The following is a 21,312-nucleotide window of genomic DNA, read 5'->3' as shown; positions in this document are numbered from 1 at the left end:
ACATTGAACCCATGGATACAACCTCAGTACCTTTTTATTTATGGCCATTCACTTTTTTTTTCTTATATTATGTATTGCATTGTACTGCTGCTGTAAAGGCACAAAATTTCATGGCATACGCTGATGATATTAAACCTGATTCAGATTACATTCTGTTTGTAAGGGAAGGGTGAAATGTGGTGGGGAAATGGTTATCATTAAACCATTCTTCAAAAAGCAATTTTGGATAGGTGAAATAATCTGGAAAACAAACCACAAATAAGTTGTGTTCAGTCACAGAGAACCAAATGTAGTATGGTTTACATATGATAAGGTTCAGTCTTCTCATGCTAATATGGAGATTCCTCACACAATGAGTTTCTAATCTTCTCAGAGGAGAGTCTGAGTCTAGACAAACTTTTATGAGATTGGAGGAAATGAATGAAAGGGACGTGCTCTGTTAAATTTAAGCATACTGTCTGCACGATGACCAGAACGAAATGGTAGTGTAACCCCATCACCCAGGCATACCCTCTTCTCAATGCTACAATCAGGGAGGACACATATTCAACTTTGTAGGACCATCTTCTTCCCTTCTGCCATCCGATTTCTGAATGGACAATGAATCCACAGATACTACCTTACTTTTATTTTGCTCTCTTTTTGCACCTCTTATTTAATTTAATTTTTTATATTTATATATATTTTTAATTGTAATTTATAGTTTTTAAAAAAATTATGTATTGCAATGTACTGTGGCTGCAAAACATCAAATTTCATGACGTACACCAGTGATATTAAACCTGATTGTGATCCTGAACGCACACAAAGTACTGGAGGAACTTAGCCGGTCTATGGAAGGAAATGAACAGTTGATATTTTGGACAGAGACCCATTAATCTCCACACAAAATGTCAATTGCTTATTCCCCTCCATAGATGCTGCCTGAACTGCTGAGTTCCTCCAGCAATTTGTGTGGGTTACCCTGGATTTCTAGCAACTGTAGAATCTCATGCGTTGCCTAAGATCTAATGCCCCTGCAAGTTCCCTGCCCTTAGTAATAAGGAAAATTAATTACTATTGAAGATAGAAAAGAGGTAATGATCACAGAATTTTAAGAAGGGAAGAGTAAAACCTAGAGGTTTCCAAACACATTTCTGAAAGTGTAATAAGTTGATACAAATGCTTTATTTTTCTTAAATGCAGGATCTTTTGCTTTAAGGCAGACTAAACCTTACTGGTTAGTCCTTAGTTGAAATATTGTTTCCATTCTGTTTGAGATTGAGATATCGAAGCGAATGTGGAAGGTGAGTGAGAGTTTCAGTGCCAACTGCCTGCCTTTTGAACGATGCTGGAGGAGTCTGTGAGCAGCCTATCACTGTGTGGCTCACTATGGCAGGCGGGTGGTATCCCTCTCTGCCTCATGTGGTATCCCCCTCTTTTGATGATTATCAGTGATATCATAGGATGGTATCATGGTTCTGCATTTATGGATTGGACTATTGCATTTACGGACTATTGATTTCTTCAGACTTATGGTTTTTGTATTCTGTATTTTTATCACCCTTTCCTTTTCTGTTTTGTTGTGTGAAGGGAGTGGATTGATGTTCTGTTGTGTTCTGTTACCTTTTTGTGTGGAGGAGGGGTTGTTTTCGGGGTGGGGGGATCAATGTTCCTCTTCCATTTTGTGCAGGAGGAAGGGGGTTTTGGCAAGTTGATGATTGGGATGCCATTCTTTTTTGTGTGGGGAGGTGAGCTTGATGTTTCCCTCTGAACGAATTTCATGTTCTTTCTTTGTTTCGTGGCTGTCTGGAGAAGACAAATTTAAGAGTTGTATATGGATACGTGCTTTGATAATAAATGAACCTTTGAATCTTTAAAGCTGCAGAAGAGAACTACTTTGTGTAGAAAGACTAGAAAATCTTGGATTAGAGTGGAGAGGTTTAACGGAAGGCAGAATATTGGTTTTGATAGAATGAGCAAGGTTAAAACTTCAAACCTTTCTTCATTTTTCTGTTGCAATTAGTTTTTGGGGACAACTGCAACAATCCATTAACTACTGAATCCATGACTGTATGGCTAGGCACAGCTCAAATACTATCTATAAGTTTTCTGATGATATAATTATTGTTAGCAGAATTTTAGCTGGTGACGAGAGGGCGTACGGGAGTGAGATATATCAGCTAGTTGAGTGGTGTTGCAGCGACAACCTTACACTCAATGTGAGTAAGACCAAAGAGCTGATTGTGGACTTTAAAAAGAGTAAGATGAAAGAACACATACCAAACTTCATAGAGGGATCAGAAGGGGAAAGAGTGAGCAATTTCAAGTTCCTGAGTGTCATTCTCTCTGAGGATCTAACCTGGTCCCAACATATTGATGCGGCTATCAAGAAGGAATGACGGTGGCTATGTTTCATTAGGAGTTTGAGGCGATTTGGTGTGATTCAGGAACAGAATCTTCCCCTCTGCCATCGATTTCTGAATAGATATTGAAACCAAGAACACTACCTCACTACCTCTTTACTTCTATTTTTGCACTAATTATTTAATTATCTATTATATATACACACACACACACACACACACACACTAAAGACACTCACAAATTTCTACAGCTGCTCCGTGGAGAGCATTCAACCAGCTGCATCACCCTCCTGGTACTGGGGTGGGGGTGGGGGAGGGCTACTGCACAGGATCAAAGTAAGCTGCAGAGAGTTGTAAACTTTGTCAGCTCCATCAAGGGCACTAGCCCCATAATATCCAGGGCATCTTCAAGGAGCAATGCCTTAAAAAGTCGGCGTCCATTATTAGAGATCCCCATCACCCAGGTCATGTCTTGCTCTCATTGCTGGCATCAGGAAGGAGGCAAAAAAATCCTAAAGACCCACACTCAGTGATTCAGGAACAGAATCTTCCCCTCTGCCATCGATTTCTGAATAGATACTGAAACCAAGAACTACCTCACTACTTCTTTACTTCTATTTTTGCACTAATTATTTAATTATCTATTTTATATACACACACACACACTCTTATTGGAATTCAATTTTTTCTATATTTATCATATATTGTACAGTACTGATGCCACAAAGTTAACAAATTTGACAGCATATGCCGGTACTATTAAACCTGATTCTGATTCTGAATAAAATAGTGAGTGCTTGCATCAAGCCTGAAAGTCACCCTGCTGAAAATATCATTCCAACACAAGAGTGTTAATCTTTTTAGATAATAGTGAAAACAACCGCTCATCTCTTTCCTGTCTTACCTGTGCACACTGGGAGAGTAAATATAAGAATACTATTTAATTCTGCTCTCAGAATACACAACTGAAATGTTTTGTTTCATACCAGCATTAAAATTGTGAAGATATATTTTGAAGAACTTGTGTCATAATCAAAAATTCACACAAAGGGATCATCAAGAAATTATGTTTGTACCATTGCCATTTCACTGTCAGTGAATGTTCTCGGAGAATCGCACTGTGTTGTGGGCTGTTTGAACTCTGAAGACGGGAGTGTGACTGTGCAGAATGCTCCCTGTAGGTGGTGTAAGACCCTGCAGAATTTACTGTGCAGCACACGTGGAACTGCTCAGATTAATCTGTTGGTGGTGGGACTGTGCAGACTGTACTCCTGGGTGGTGTTCTCTTGCCTTTACAAAAGAAGTTCATACATATTGTCTACCTCCCCTACAACAAAGAGCTATAGAAATGAATTATGAACATCAGCCAATAAAAACAATAGGTTAATAAGAGTATGTTTTGTTAGCAAATATTGGCTGAGAAAGCATGTTGCATTTTTAGCTCATTTTGCATTATTGCTTGGAAACGATGAAGGTCAGAATCAGAATCCAGTTTAATATGTTGTGAAACTTGTTGCTATGCAGTTGCAGTACAATGCAATACATAAAAATAATAAAAACTATCACTTATGGAAAATAACATGTATATAAAGAGGCAAAAAAAGTAGAGAGGTAATATTCATGGGTTCAATGTCCATTCTGAAATAGGATGGCAGAGGGAAAGTATCTACTCCTGAATCACTGAATGTGTGTCTTCAGGTTCCTGTACCTCCCCCTCGATGGTAGCAATGAGAAAAGCGCATGTCCAGGGTGATGGGGGTCCTTAATGATGGATGCTGCCTTTTTGAGGACTCGCTCTTTGAAGATGTCCTGAATGCTGCTAAGGTTAGTGTTCACAATGGAGCTGACTGAGTTTCTAACTTTCTGCAGCTTATCTCAGTCCTGTGCAGTGCCCCCCGGCCCCCACCTCCCAACACCAGATGATGATGCAGCCAGTTGGAGGCAGTGTCCTTGCAATGAAGAGATTAACAATGCAGCACGCCGCAAATAAACGCCTGACTGCTCAAAGGGATGGAGAAGCAAATGGGACAGTATTGAGAATCTCGAGTCCGTGGATCAGAAGAGAGCAAAGTCCTCTGTGAACTGAAGGAGCTGCCCTGATTAACTGATGGCCCAAATAACCAGAATCCATTGTACAATGGATTTATATGAATAAATAAGGAAACATAGTGGAAGCAGTCAGCAGTTAAGGTGGTATCTCTGGAAAGAAAATCAGAGGAAATTGTACATGTCGGAGATCAGAACTGGGTCAGCAAAGTTAGAAAAATATGTTAATTTAACTTTTTTACCTCTTTTTTTAAAATCACTCTGTCTAACCTAAGAACTTCAAACATTTTCAATTTTAATTAAAATTTACAGAACTTCGAGCAGTTTTGATTTTCATAAACCTAAAATTCAAGACTGATTATTTATGTTTCATTAAAATTAGAATGCAAAGCTCAAAACAGACAATAAGTAAAATTAAAACAAAAAAAAGCAACCTAATGCAAAGGATAATATTAAATCAAATCAAATCAAGTGTAATTATCATTCAAACCATACATAGATACAAGTAAAGGAGACAGTGTTCCTCTGGGGCCAACGTGCAAATCATTCAAAAGAGCAAGCAAACTTCAAAATAGTGAGAAACATTCAAAATTGCGAGAAACAATCAAAATAGTGAGTCACATAATTCAAAATAGTCCACAAAAGAACACATTCACTTGAAAAAAGAACATATATAACCAAGACGTTGAGTGATAATATCAAGCAATCGATGGTAGTCTCCCGGCAGTGCACAGCCTCACACATCCAGCCCGTCATTCCACCACTCGAACACAGGAGGGCAGCACCGACGGGAGAGGCCAGGCCCCAGCCGAGTGCGGACACCATGCTGTGGTGTTCCACGTCTCTCACCTGGTCTGCAGCAGCAGGCTAGCCCGAGGCTTGAGGCCTAATTCTTGCTACAGCCAAGGCTACACAGCTCCCATGTCAACCAGAAAAAAGCTCAGGCCTGCGGCAACTTAGGTTATCACTGTCCTTAGCTCTGATGTCACAAGTTATGATATTAACCTGACTAAACTAGTTAGTTAATTAAATAATTTATTTAGTCATCCACCTATCTATTTACTTACTGAGATACAGCTCCAAATAAGCCCTTGTAGCTGCGCCACCCAGCAACCCCCGATTTAACCCTAGCCTAATCACAGAACAATTTACAATGACCAAATAATCTTCTAACTAGTACGTCTTTGGACTGTGGGAGGAAACAGGAGCACCTGAAGAAATCCCACTCATTCTATGGGGCGGACATACAGACTCCTTACAGATGTCATTGGAATTGATTGTAATAGTGTCACATTAACCGCTATGCTGCTGTGGCGCCCAGGCTCAATTATTCAGCTAAATTTCAAAAATGAGATAATGAAATCAGAGACATACTAAAGTAAATCTCCTATTAAAACAGTTTCCACCCTGCCACATGGACAACATACTTTCATATGCAGCAACTCACACAGATTAAGGTTTATATTATTTTTATCCCAGAAAATGACTTAGCCACCAAACAATGTATTAAAATAACCAAAATGAGATGGTGTTCAGAGGCCTGAATGCTCTGACCATTATACCCTGAGGTTGCAGTAATTGGTGGTCCACTGCTATTTGATGTGTGTAAGTACAACTTAAATGAATAAGAGTCTGCAACTTCAAGACCCAAGAAAACTTTAATCCATATTATTAAAGCTATGACAAATAACCGCTTGAGCCAGAATCCTCATGCCTGATAACAAAAAAAATCACAATTTTCTTGGCTAGAAATATGGAAGCTGAAATTCAGATATTGTATGCTTGAATACAGAAAGATCCATTGCCTAAACCCAAGAGATTCTGCAAATGCTGGAAATCTTGAGCAAGACAAAATCTTGGAGGAACTCAGCATGTCAGGCAGTCTGAAACGTTAACTGTTTATTCCCCTCCACAGATGTTGACTGACCTGCTGAGTTCCTCCAGCAATTTGTGCGTGCTGTCAAGACCCACATCCTAACTTCTTGGCTCCAATTTCTTTAATACCCCTTCCTAGCAAAACTTTGCTTTGGAACTCAAGTTGTTAATTGACTTGATCTATCAAATATCTTCTCCTAATTTTATACTTACCTTTCCTACTCTATTCTATTTCATTAGTCAACCCGCGTATCTGGCACATTTTCATTCAACTTCCAGTTTGCTTTCGATGCCCTTGGCCTTTTATATTTAGCATATGTCTGGCCAAAAGATCAGACATTCAGCAGACTCCTTATTTAGGGATGGGTTCAAAGTTACATGCAAAATGACCATTTTCTGTTCATAATTCTGAATAAAAACAGAAAAAGCTCATTATTCAGAGATAGAGGACAGCAATAAGCCCTTCTGGCCCCATGAGCCCATGTTGCCCAATTACAGACATGTGACCAATTAACCCACAAACCGGTATGTCTTTGGAATTGGGAGGAAACCCACGTGGTCACAGCGAGAACATACAAATTCCTTACTAATGGAAATTCCTTACTGACTCCTTCCTCCCCACTTAAGATGTTTAGCAACTTGGACCCAAAGGAATACTGTTTAATTTGGCTGTATTCTAATATGGTTGAATGATAATTAACTTGAACTTGACAGCGGCAGGAATTGAAGCCAGGTTGCTAGCACTGCAATAATGTTAACCTAACCATTTCCCGGGGTGGAAATGGCTAATACCAGGGGGAAAAATATTAAGGTGATTGGAGAAAAGTATAGGGGTTTGTCAGAGGTAAGTTTTTTTTTTACACAGAGAGTGGTGGGTGCGTGGAATGCCATGCGGAAGTTGGTGGTAGAAGAAAATCCTAAGGGAGATATAAGAGACTCTTAGATAGGCACATGGATGATAGGAAAATGGAGGGCTATGTGGAAGGGAAAGGTTAGATCAGGGGTTCTCAACCTTTATTATGGCATGGACCCCTACTATTAAACGAGGTGTCCGTGGACCTCAGGTTGAGAATCTCTGGGTTAGATTGATCATAGAGTAGTTTATAAGGTCAGCACAATATTATGGGCCAAAGGGCCTGTACTGTGCTGTATTCTACGTTTGATTTCCAGCATCGGCAGCACTTTCCTTTTGCCATTTCAGATAAAATTCTGTTTCTCCAGTGGATGACTTTGGACTGTTACCTGTCCTGTTGTCATCAGCTTTCACCTTGCACTTTCACAGACATGATATACTTCCCTCTTCCCTTTGCTCCTCTCTCCCTTTCTTAACTGTATCTTGAAATATGTTTATTGTTAGTTTTCCTGTTCTAATGGGACTTTAATTCTCTCTCTCTCTCTGCAGATACCATACAACCTGATGAATCTATCAGTATCTTCAGTCCTATGTTTAACATTTCACTGGTCAGCTTTCATGCAGGATAACTAATGGATTGTTTAAGTAACTTGTCTCCTTGCAGACAGCATTTTTCTTATCTGTCAGTACATTCATTACCCCACTCTTGGCCAATTTCTGCCCAATTTCCTAATCAATAATTGGCTTTCATTGCCATAATATTTTATTCCTGTGCTCCAATGCATGGTTATTGCTCTGAAATGTCAGTCCTGCTTTCCTTTCTACAACGTAGAACATTACAGCACAATGCAGGTCATTCGGCCCACAATGTTGTGCCAACTCTTTAACCCACTCTAAGATCAATCTAAAACTTTCCTCCGGTATAGCCCCCATTTCTCTTACATTCATGTACCTACCTAAGAGTTTCTTAAATGTCCCTAATGTATCTGCCTCTACCACCACGCCAGCACTGCGTTCAATGTACCCACCGCTCTGTGTGTAAAAATACCTACCTGACATTCCCCTCGTACTTTTGTCCGTTCAGCTTCAAATCATGCCCCCTCGATTTAGCCATTTCCACCTGGTACATCTCAATCAAGTCTCCTTTCAAAGTCCTAGCTCGCTAAAACTTTCCTTATCTGTGGAGGTACAAGGATGGCTGATATTTTGGGTCGAGATCAGCCAATTAAATTCCTCTGTCAGTTTATTTTGTTTCTCCAAACACTGTTGCCCATCTCTTGTGTCTCTACCATTCTCTTCTATTTTCTTTACCCACTTTCAATATGCCTTAAAACTTACTTATTCTCTGACAACTAACATTAACAAGTCTTCAGCATACACTCTTGTTGACATCAATCTATCTCTTCCACGGTCTCTTGGTCTCCACTCTAGCACAGATGTTCTCTTTGTTCTCACATCCCCCTTTTCTGCAAGTTTAAACCTTCTCTTTTCAAACTTCTTGCCAGTCATCAATCTAAAATATTAACTTTTTCTTTCTCTTTAGAGTTCAAGAATATCTTTAAAATATTTGTGTGTGTGAGATCTCAGTTTCTCTAAAAATTAACGTTTTTTCTCTAGCTGTCCAATATATTCTGTTATCATCAGGCTCTTGAACCAAAGAGGATAACTATACCCAATTTCACCTGCCTCGTCATTGAGATGTTCTCACATCCAATGGACTTTCAAGGACTCTTCATCTCATGTTCTTGATATTTATCACTTATTTATTTATTATTATTGTTTCCTCTTTTTGTATTTACACAGTTCCGGTTGAACACTCTAGTTGGGTAATCTTTCATTGATTCTGTAATGGTTATTAATTTATCTATTTGATGAGTATGCCCAAAAGAAAATGAATCTCAGGTTTGAATATGGTGATACACTGTACAGGCACTTTGATAATAAAATTTACTTGGAACTAACTCATCAATTAATATTCTATTATTCTGTCATTGTTATCAATTAATATAATTGAAACAATATAAAATACAATATCTAATAGCCATGTGTAACTTTGCCCTTTATTTATTTGCTCTGGGCAGATTTAAACTGCATAATGTGTTCAGTCATTACAATGAGGAACATGAAAAGCACATCTACCTTCAATAAGTTTCTTCCCCAGGCAGTTAATTCATCAAATGGTGTAATTCTACTCTGCCATCATAAAGAGCATCCTCACATCAGCCACTGCTGTCTGGTTAGGTGCAGCATCCTCTCACAATATACGGAAACTACAGTGAACTGTCAGGTCAGCAGAAAAGATCACTGGCTGCAGTCTACCATCACTGCAGCACTTGGAAACAGGCAGGAAAACTACTGCAGACACTACCCCCTCCCTTGAAAACCACTGCGGACACTACCCCACCCCCCTTGAAAACCACTGCGGACACTCCCCCCCCCGCCTTGAAAACCACTGTGGACACTACCACCCCCCCTGAAAGCAGACTGGAAAACACTACTGGGCTATTAAACCAAAAACTTCATGCCATCTATAAAATTTATTTCCCCAGGCAGTTAATCTGATCAACCATTCCAGCTAACCCCCCCACCCTCCTCTATCTAGTATCTCCATCACGCACTGTAAATACTTCAAACCACTTTTTTATAATGCTGCTTACATTGTAAAAACATGCTGGTTATTTATGTGTTAATGCACGTTTTAATCATATTTACAGTATCTGTATCCGTACTTTAACCTCTAACTTCATTTGTGATATAATTCTTTACTCTTTATAATTGCTGAACGTTGCTGTTTTTTGTTGTAAGTCGCAATCTGACCAACAAACCCACAGCAAATTCCTAACAGGTGTAAGCATACACAGAGAATAATAGTAATCCTTGACTGTTTAAGATTACTTGTGCAGAACAAGCAGAACACCATCCTAAACAGAGAGCTGATGGATCGTGAAAAGGTTTTCCTTCATTCAAATCCATGCATCGGGTTTGGAGTTAACAAGAAAGACACCAGGAACTGAACACAGCATACTTTCCAAGGCTGCACTTTGCCAAAGGAAATGGTTGCATCAATGCAGACTGCCAGCATACAGCAGGCATTAACAACTAAATACTAATGTAGATTTTTTTTTGTTAACTGGAGAAAATAATGTTTCAAAAATGCCTTCAACAGAGGCAAAATCTGTTGCTCAGAAGATCATTTCATGTGACTGGTTACGGAATTTGGAAGCGGAGTAATAGGAACCACAGAGAGTCCTCTGTTTTGAAAAACAAATGAGGAACAAAGAGGACTTTTCATCTCTCTTACTGGAGACCCATGGAATTAAGACCAGTTCAAATACTTACATTCTCTCAACATGACCTCATAGCAGATATTTAAGTCCCGTGATGAACTCTCCCCCAACACCAGTGTCTCAAACCCTCCCCACAACCCCTGTCAGCATGTCCTTGAGACTTCAGGCTAACATGTCATGTGAAAAGCATATCAAAATCAATTTAAGCAAAAAAGAGTAAACAGTCGACGTTTCGGTCCGACACCCTTCTCCAGGTCTCGGCCCGAAACATCGTCTGTTTACTCTTTTCTACAGATGCCGACTGGCCTGCCGACTTCCTCCAGCATTCTGTGTGAGTTGCTTTTCATTTCCAGCACCCGCAGACTTGGTCATGTTTGTAATTTTTTTTTGCTTGATTATCTGAGATATGTTAGTAACTTTATATTTTTCTTAATGAAATCTATACCCAAAGATAAAACAAGGACCATTGAGGTCTCCCTCTTCCATTCATCAGAGATAATTCTCATGAGCAAGGCCCTTAACATTGTCAGTGATCCCTCCCATTTATCTAACAACCTCTTTGACCCCCTATCATCAGGTAGGAGGTACCACAGCATTAGGACAAGGACTGTTAAGGTGGGAATCAGTGTTTTCCATGAGTCTTTGAGACTACTGAATTATATCTATATTTATTGGGGAGATGGTGGCAGATTCTATTGATGCGAGGCAGTGCAGCAGCGAGATCATGGGCCCTGTACAGATTACAGAGAAGAAGGTGCTTGCTGCCTGGCAATGCGTTCTCTTGGATCCTTTGGGAGGCTAGTTCAGAAATTGCAGGGGTTCAGCAGAAATATCTTAAACATTCCTAGCAATGAGTGAAGTGCTGGAGAACTGGAGGATAGCTAATATTGTTTTGTTGTTTTGTTGTTTACGAAAGGTGCACGAAAGAAACCAAGAAATTATAGACCAATAACCCTGAGATCAGTAGTCAGAAAGTTGCTGCAAGATACTTTAAGGGACCATATAATGAGCATGTAGATAGATAGAGTGATCAGGGATAGTCAACTTTGCTTTGCGTAAGGTACTTTGTGTCTAACCAATCCTATAGAAGTTTTTGAGAAGATTACCAGGGAAGCTGATGAAGGCAAGGTAGTAGGTGTTGTCTACATGGACTTTAACAAGGTCCCATATGGGAGATAGGTCAAGGAAGTTCAGTCGCTCAATTGGATTAGCCACTGGCTTGGCGGAAGATGCTAGAGAGTGGTAGTAGATGGTTGCTTCTCTGACAGGAGACCTGTGACAAGTGGTATGCCACAGGGATCAGTATTGGGTCCGTTACCGTTTCTCATCTATATCAATGATCTGGATGATAACATGATAAACTGATACAGCAAATTTGTGGATGACACCAAGATTGGGAGTGTAGTGGACAGCAGGGAAAACTATCGAAGCTTGAAGTGGGATCTGGACCAGCTAGAAAAATAGGCTGCAAAATGGCAGATGGAATTTAATGCAGACAAGTGTGAGGTGTTGCACTTTGGGAGGACCAACCAGGGTAACTCTTACACAGTGAATGGTAGGACACTGAAGAGTGTGGTAGAACAGAGGGATCTGGAGATACAGATCCATATTTCATTAAAAGGGGTGTCACAGGTAGATAGGGTCCAAAAGAAAGCTTTTGGCACATCAGCCTTCATAAATCAATGAAGGAGGAGTTGAGGAGTTGGGATATTTTGATGAAATTGTATAATATGTTGGTGAGGCCTAATTTGGGGTATTGTCCAGTTTTGGTTGCCTATTAACAAGAAAGATGTAAATAAGATTGACAAGAGTGCAGAGAAAATTTACAAGGGTTGTTCCCGGTACTTGAGGACCTGAGTTATAGGGGAAAATTGAATCAGTTAGGATTTTATTCCCTACAGTTTAGGAGAATGAGAGGAGATCTGATGGAAGTATAGAAAATTGTGAGAGGTATAGATAAGGTAAATGCTAACAGGCCTTTTCCACTAAGGTTGGGTGAGAATACAAGCAGAGGTCATGGGTTAAGGGTGAATGGTAAAATGCTTAAGGGGAAAATGAGGGGAAATTTCTTCACTCAGAGGATGCTCAGAGTGTGGAACAAGCTACTAGCGCAAGCGGTGGATGCAGGGTCACCTTCAAAGTTTAAGAGAAATTTGGATCGGTACATGGATGGGAGGGGTATGGTTTGGTTGCAGGTTGATGGGACTAGGCAAATTAATGGCTCAGCACAGACTAGTTGGGCTGAAGGGCAGAAAACTGTGCTGTAGTGTCTCTGACTCTAACTCCCTGCCACCACCCAGGCCTCACCACATAATGAAACGCCAGTAGCATTAGGCTGTTAACTTTTTAAACTTGTGTTGGAAATGCACTTGTTCATTTAGTTGTGTTAATATTACTTTATGTGTTATGTGTGTGAGTTGTGCAAGTTGGTCTGGAGGAATGTTGCTTCATTTGGTGGTGTACATGTGTACGTCAGATGGGAACGGCCAGACTGGGCCAGGCTGACAGGAAGGCAACCACGTGTGTGTGTGGCAGAAGACCATATCTGAACTCACAACACATCAAAGCTTAAAGGGAATGGGCCGCAGCAGGAAGAGACCACATACATATGCTCACTCAGTCACGACTTTATTAGGAACAGGAGGTATCTAACAAAGTGGCCACTGACTGTATGTGTCAGACTTCAACTCCGATGGACAGATCGCATCATTCAAGTGCCTAACTCGTGCCTCCGCAGGCAGACCCTTTTGAAGAAAGGTCAGTGAGCCACTGGCGGGCTTCAAGATCAGCCTGAAGAAATTTAAAACCTGGGAAGACATTGCTCTCAGTAGGTGCACCTGGAGGAAGTCTGCTGAAGAGGGAGCTGTGCCACAGAGAACAAGCAGCAGCTGTGAAAGAGACTGAGCCAACCAAAATATCCAACCACGAACCACAATCATCACTTACTCTCGTCTAGAACATGTAGGTCCAGCTCGGCCGCTCCAGCCACCTGAGGACCCACCAATAGACAACCCCTTCGGAGACCATCGTACTCGACTCGAGCGATCGCACTACCACATGTCACATCTAACCTCGGGGGCAAATATCTAAAACACACACTCTAGCCTGCTGTTCTGGTACAAAAAGCTTCAGGACAACTGTTTTGCTAATAATCTTGCCATCCCATCTTGAAAGCAGGGCTCCCCAACCTTCCTGATGCCAATGAGCCTTGCTATTAACCGAGGGATCCACGGGCCCCAGGTCCGGGTCCCCTGCTTTCAAGAGATGTCAGAATTATCAATATATTGAATAAAATGTACAAAGTGACACAAATAGGACAGAACAGAAAAGCAGAATAAACCAAATGACTCCTCCAGTCTGGTTCTGCCATTCACTTAATAGGATTCATTATTTATTACTTATTTATCTCGTTTTTTTTGTATTTGCACAGCTTGTCTTCTTTTGCACATTGGTTGTTTGTTAGTATTTTTTCATTGATTCTATTGTATTTCTTTGCTTTACTGGGAATGCCTGCAAGAGATTGAATCTCAGGGTAGTATATGGCGACGTATCCGTACTCTGACAATAAATCTAGTTTGAACTCCTGGTGAAATCTTAGCTTTAAAAACACTTCTTGGTTTGATGCTACGCAGACAGAATATAAGATGTTGCTTCTCTAATCTGAGTGTGGCCTCATCATGGCGGTAAGAGGAGGCCCTGGACCGACATGTCAGAATGGGAATGGGAACATCTGTACACACGTCATTCTACTGACGCACAGTAGCGACAACATCCTAACAAGCTATATCACTACACGGTATGGAAACTGCACTGCAGCGAACAGCAAGACTCTACAATGGTATTTGAAACTACCCACGCATTGGCGGCACTAGTCTACCTGTCATCAAACGACACATATAAGGAAAGGTGCCAGGAAAGGCCTAGTAACATCATGTAGGAGCTCACCCACCTTGCTCATGGACTGCTTGTCACAATCCCATCGAGGAGGCTACGTAGCATCCATGCCAGCACCAACCTACCTACACAAGCTATCTTATGAATATTTATTTATTATGTTCTTGTTAATTATTAATGTGGTCTTTATCCTACTGTGTTTATTTTTTGTGCTGCATCGGATCTAGAGTGACAATAACTTAATTTCCCTCTACAATTGTGTACAGGAAATGACATTAAATAATCTTGAATATACCAAGGATACACAGGGGTAGTCTGCAAGTGCAGCCACACATTCAACTTTCACCTAATTATTTGGGCAGTTCTTTCATTATTTTATAAAAGAGCATAAATAATGAAATATCAAGAAGGATCCCACCCACCCTGCTCGTGGACTGTTCGTCCCACTCCCATCAGGGAGGAGGCTATGTAGTATCCACACCAGGACCACCAGACACAAAGGCAGTTACCTTCCCAAGCAGCAAGGCTGATCAACACCTCCATCCTCTAACTCCACACTCCCAATCACCACTACTTTATCATTTCCTGCCAGAGTCACTTTATGTACAGACACTCCTGTGCCTAGCGACACTTTATGGACATAAAATCAATCTAGGTATATGAGCTATCTTATGTATTTATATTTATTGTATTATTCTGTTCTTTATCTTACTGGGATTTTTTTTGTGCTGCATCAGACCCAGAGTGACAATAATTTCGTTCCCGTGTACACTGGCCTACAGGAAATGACATTGAACAATCCTGAAGTCGAATTGAAACGGGTGGCCACAGTATGCCTGCTTTATCGTCTCACAATTTTTTCAAAATGTCCTGCTAATACCTCATTAATAGATTCCAGCATATTCCCAACGACAGATCTTTAACTAACTATTGGCTATGTTAAATTATAATTTCCTGCATCCTGTCCCCCTCCTTTCTTGATTGAACGTGTAAGGATTTTCTCGAGTGTTCCATCAAAAGCCATTTTTTTTAGTTAAAGAGAGAGTGTCTCAATGGAAATCAATAGTAACTGACAGCAGTGGAAAATAAATTATTCAGTTGCTTCCATCAGCATGCAATAAGATCAGTTACTTAACAGAGTTGAGTTTTAGCCAAAAGACTACTTTGTGGTGATATGCATATCTATTCTGATACATGCCACTGCGTTACAAGCAGATCAGTAATCTGAAGCACCGGCTTCAGAGCTGTTTGAGTTACTGTATAAGCAACCAAGTCTTACAATGACTGCTGACAAATTTAAATTCAAGTAAATTTTTAAATGCATTCAAAAACCAGGCTAGTCTCAGTACAGCAAGCAGCATCCATCAAGGACCCCTACCATCTAGGCCATGCTCTTTTCTCATAAAGGTAGAGACTATTTTCCAAATGAGGAGCAAATTCAGAAATCATAGGTGCAAGGAGACTTGGGAACCCTTGCACAGGATTCCCTGAAGGTTAATTTGCAGGTTGAGTCAGTGGTAAGGAAGGCCAATGTAATGTTGGCATTGATTTCGAGAGGTCTAGAATATAAAAGCAAGGATGCAATGCTGAGGCTTTATAAGGCATTGGGCAGACCATGCACATGGAATATCATGAGCATACCTTATCTTACAAAGTATTCATTGCCACAGTAGGCTGTGGAGGTCACGTGACTGGGTATATTTAAAGCAGAGAGTGATATGTCCTTGATTAGTAAGGGTGCCAAAAGTTACGGAGGGAAGGTAGGAGAATGGGGTTGAGAGGGATAATAAATCAGTCGTTGGAATGGCAGAGCAGACTTGATGGGCTGAATGGCCTAATTGTGCTCCTACATCTTACAGTCTTATAGACAATTAGGAATAGGAAATAATGTAAAAATAATGAAATAAACTCTAACATTAGCTACTTTATTCACTATAGACACACTAATAAACATGCCACAATTTCAGATGAACCAAATGTTGGCCGAGTTAACGCTGACGTACCTGCACTGGTGCCTGCACCAGTTGTTGCAAGGTCCCCACCCAAGAGGCCACCTAAAATTGAAAGTGTAGGGTCTGATTATGAACAATAACAGGAAAGCATATTTTACAGCAGACCCAAGCTAAGACTGGTGATTAGAAAAACACATAATATAAACCACTATCAACATGGGGAAGATTTCCTTTGTGTATTCTGAGCAATAGTCTGCTCCAACTAAAAGGGGTTTATGCTTTTGCAAAACACAGGACACTGAGGAAATCTTTGTCTGCTATGAGGTAATTTGTTATTTGTTTTTGATGTGCAGGGTATGAATAATCCTATCAAACACTACATGTGTCATGCTCTTCCCACGTGTGGCTGATTACATGTACTCGTGAAGCCCATGTCTTTATGTTATTTCCAGCTACTGATATTGTTCTAAAGCAGGGGTTCCCAACCTTGGGTCCTCAGACCTCGGCTAATGGTAGGGGTCCATGGCATAAAAATGGCTGGGAACCTCTGATCTGAAGCCTACTGGAGAACTAATTAGAATCAGAATCAGGTTTAATATCACCGGCGTATGTCATGAAATCTGCTGTTTTGCAGCAGCAGTACATTGTGATACATAAAATATATTATAAATTACAATAAGAAGTATATTTAAAAAATTAATTAGGTAGTGCAAAAAGAGAGCCAAAAAATAGCGAAGTAGTGTTCATTGTCCATTCAGAAACCTGATGGCAGAGGGGAAAAAGCTGTTCCTAAAACGCTGAGTGTGTGTCTTCATGCTCTTGCACTCTCTCCTTGATGGTAGCAATGAAAAGAGGGCATTGATTGATCTACTGAGATACAGCGTGGAGTAACCCCTTCCGGCCCTTTGAGCCACGCTGTCCAGCAACTCCCAATTTAAGCCTAATCTAATCTCGGGACAATTTACAATGACCAATTAATCTACCAACCCGGTACATCTCTGGAGTGTAGGAAGAAACCGGAGCACCAAGCCCATGTTCTCATGGGGGTTAATGTACAAGTTCCTTACAGGCAGCAGCTGGAACTGAACCCAGGTTGCTAACACTATGAAGTGCTGTGTCCTCCACTATGCTACCGTGCCATCCTGGGTGATGCCTCACCTTATTGATGAATGCTGACTTTTGGGGCATCACCTTCTGAGGATGTCCTCAGTACTGGGGAGACCAGTGTCCATGATGAAGCTGGCTGAATTAACAACTTTCTCCAGCTTCTTCCAATCCTGTACAGTCGCTCCCTCCACATCAAATGGTGATACAAACAGTTTGAATGCTGTCCCACAACCAGCATCCCTTTAAGATTTTACAAAAATGTTTTATGTGCCGTTAAGAGTTTAATTTGTTTATACAATTATTGATGTGGAAGGATGTGGAAGCATTGGAAAAGGTACAGAGGAGATTTACCAGGATGCTGCTTGGTTTAGAAAGTATGCATTATGATCAGAGATTAAGGGAGCTAGGGCTTTACTCTTTGGAGAGAAGGAGGAAGAGAGGAGACATGATAGAGGTGTACAAGATAATAAGAGGAACAGATAGAGTGGATAACCAGTACCTCTTCCCCAGGGCACCACTGCTCAATATAAGAGGACATGGCTTTAAGGTAAGGGGTGGGAAGTTCAAGGGGGATATTAGAGGAAGGTTTTTTACTCAGAGAGTGGTTGGTGCGTGGAATGCACTGCCTGAGTCAGTGGTGGATGCAGATACACTAGTGAAGTTTAAGAGACTACTAGACAGGTATATGGAGGAATTTAAGGTGGGGGCTTATATGGGAGGCAGGATTTGAGGGTTGGAACAACATCGTGGGCCAAAGGGCCTGTACTGTGCTGTACTATTCTATGTTCTATGTTCTATTGTACCTGATCCATAAAAGAAAACCTTAAACACATGAGATTCTGCAGATGCTGGAAATTGTGAGCAACTCACTCAAAATGCTGGAGGAACTCAGCAATTTACAATTTTAAATGTTTGCACAAAGAAATTAACAATTTCTTTATTAGACAAAAAGAGAAAAATGGCAGTGTTTCATACTTCACTGTCAAAGACAACAATATTTTTAATCCCTGGGGGGTGCTAATACTTCGTATTATATCTATTTATTATCCAGGAGTAGAATAAATATTCCTGTTGAAAACACTAGAGGGCAGCAAAGTCTGTGTCCACTGGTAAATGACAAGCACATGAAGGGTGACAGATTGAATTATGCTTTGCATCTCTGAGCAGCAGAAGGATTTCAATAACAGTTTTTTTGAGTACAGCAGTTTACTCAGTGCCACTGTTCGGAACAAACAAAAAGACAGGTTTTCTTTTAGCAGCACACACAAAACGCTGGAGGAACTTAGCAGGTCAGACAGCATCTACGGAGAGGAACAAACAGTCGGTGTTTCGTGCTGAGACACTTCATAGGGAATGAAATATCGGCTGTTTATTCCTCTGCACAGATGCTGGCTGACCTGCTGAGTTCCTCCAGCATTTTGAGTGTGTTGCTCTGGATTTCCAGCATCTGCAGAAACTCCTGTGTTTACGATTTTCTTTTACGGATTAAGTGCAATAATTTCATGTAACAGATCAAAGCCTGATGACTACATAAGACATTCCAAATGCATCCAACCTCAGTTATTGGTTTTGCTGCCACTTTCACATCCCTTTCAATTGATTTTCCTTTGATAATTAACATAACCGATGCATCAAATATCAGGCGCAATGCGTTATGTGACTGGGTAAATGTGCATGTGTTACATTAACAGAATATTACTTACCCCAGCCTACAGGGAAACAGCAATTAGGTCCTATGTGTAAGGAGTCACTCTGGGAGGAATATCTCCTCTGATGGAAAACTGTCAGAGGGAGTCTGAGCCACTGGCCCTTCGACAATTTTCCTGGGCCTCTACGGGCTCTAACACTTGTCAGTGCTTTAAACTGCTTTTTGACTTCACCCATTTACATGCCCCTTTTTCACATTTCTTTTGTTTCTTTCATCTGTCTCATTCTGCCTTCAAATGTCTTGTGTCTACATCATTGTTTGTTATCCTCTCTTTTTCATTTCAGCATCTCATGGGGCACGTTGATCCTAGTCCTGACGAAGGGTCTCGGCCAGAAACGTCGACTGCACCTCTTCCTAGAGATGCTGCCTGGCCTGCTGCGTTCACCAGCAATTTTGATGGGCACTTTGATTGGTTGATTGGTATATCACGGAACAGGCCCTTTCAACCCTTCAAGTCACGCTACCCAGCAGCCCCTGATTTAACACTACCCTAATCACAGGACAAATTGCAGTGGCCAATTAACCTACTAACGTACAAGCTCCTTACAGATCGCAGCTGGAATTGAACGTGGGTCTCTGGTATTGTGTACCACTACGCTACTGTGCCATCCCAATTCCTACAGGGTGATTTCTACCCAACCCCTCTCTGATCCTCTCCAGTCGTCCCATAGTGTTTCCATATAATTCTAATCTTTTGTGATATATTCCAGTTTTCATGAAAGGTGCACTCTTATTCTTGAGAGTTAGGTTCAGTAACAGTTCAGAACCAGGTTCAGGACAATTATTACCCAGCAACCATCAGGCTCCTGAACCAGTGTGGATAACTTCACTCACCTCAATCCTGATCAGATTCCACAACCTATAGACTCACTTTCAAAGACATGATAACTCATGCTCTCTGTATTATTTATTTTTTATATTTGCACAATTTGCCTTTTTTAAGCTTTGGTTGTTCGTCGGTCTTTGTTTATGTATAGTTTTTCGTAAATTGTATCTATTTCTTTATTTTCCTGTAAATGCTTAAAAGAAAATTAATTTAAGGTAGTGTATGGTAGCTTTGAAAATAAATTTACTGTGACTTTGCTTACAGTATTCAATCTTGTTTTTGTTTCATAATTTATCTACTCTTCATTCTTTGTAACCTTGGCAGTGTTCTTGTATTGTGAGCCTTGACTTATCACTGCGATTTTTCAGTAAATGAAACCTTCCAAAACTTGCCAATAAAGAACTATAAATATAGAACGCTCTGCTCTCAGTAAATTGTTTCTGTTTCTCTTTATAATCAAGGGGACACAATTCCTTTCTGTATTCAATACGGGATGTAAGAGGCACCCTTAATGTGCCAACTACAAGCAATATACCAGATGCTTATCATAAAAACAATACGGACTTTGTTTTACTAGGCAATTACTTAGCACGAAAGTTGGTGAATTTTACCTGCGTTTCCAGCGCTTGGTGGCCGTTGTGTCACTCCAGGAGACATGCTGTTCCTCTGCAGAGATGGATGGCCCAGCGGCATAAGATTATGGTTACCCAGTGAGCTGCCCGGGCTGCTGTAGACCAGGCTGTTTTGATTAGACACTGGGATGGATACCGGCATCTCAAAGTTAGGTGGAGGAACAGCCTACACAACAGAAAGAATAATCAATGTTATAAATAAGCTTGAATTAGTTCTGAACTTAGTTAGTTATGGATAGTTAAAATCTCAGTTTAATTTTTTTCACCACACAGCTTCACTTTAACAGTTTTCCATTGTTCGAATATTGCTTTTATCCCAATAAGAGGTAACGATTAATCAAATCAAATTCAAGTTTAATTATTATTCAACCGTGTATGGATACAGCCGAATGAAACAGTATTCCTCTGGGGCCAAGGTGTAAAACATACACAGCACATTCAAAATAGCAAGCAAAAAAAAAAGCACTTATTTAGTCCAAAACCCTGAGCGCCATGCCCTGCAAATTGATTGTACAGATTCCTGCCAGTGCACATATACTGTAACCCACCCAGCCTGTCATTCCACTGATCAAAAACTGCAGGGCAGCACAGATGAACGAGGCCAGCCCCCAACTGTGCATGAATGCCAAGCTACCGGCGTCTCTATCCTGGACTGCAGCAGCAGGCAAGCCCTGCTACAAGCAAGGCCACACAGCTCCCACACGGCCTGTCACACCACCAAACAAAGGAAACAGGCCTGCGGCATCTTACATAAATTACATACACTGATCTTAATATGCTTTCAAAA

The 21,312-nt window shown here is 40.7% G+C and overlaps 1 protein-coding gene across 17 annotated transcripts in view; it reads right to left on the bottom strand.

Annotated features, from left to right (window-relative positions):
* mef2cb (myocyte enhancer factor 2cb) overlaps window positions 1-21,312 on the bottom strand; it is a 292,538-nt gene that overhangs the window by 37,226 nt on the left and 234,000 nt on the right. For 14 of the 17 annotated variants that reach the window (XM_063068484.1, XM_063068486.1, XM_063068499.1 and 11 more), the window contains 2 exons: window positions 20,505-20,691; window positions 16,304-16,354 (listed from right to left, as the gene is read on the bottom strand). In XM_063068484.1, coding sequence (XP_062924554.1) covers window positions 16,304-16,354; window positions 20,505-20,691 — 238 coding nt within the window. The remainder of the gene's footprint in view (window positions 1-16,303; window positions 16,355-20,504; window positions 20,692-21,312) is intronic. The other 3 variants (XM_063068490.1, XM_063068492.1, XM_063068491.1) reach the window with 1 other exon arrangement.

This window comes from Mobula hypostoma, chromosome 16 (genome assembly GCF_963921235.1).
Source record: "Mobula hypostoma chromosome 16, sMobHyp1.1, whole genome shotgun sequence".
Taxonomy (NCBI): Eukaryota; Metazoa; Chordata; class Chondrichthyes; order Myliobatiformes; family Myliobatidae; genus Mobula; species Mobula hypostoma.
The sequence above is the reverse complement of the archived record's forward strand: the minus strand, read 5'-3'. Positions and strand labels throughout refer to the sequence as shown.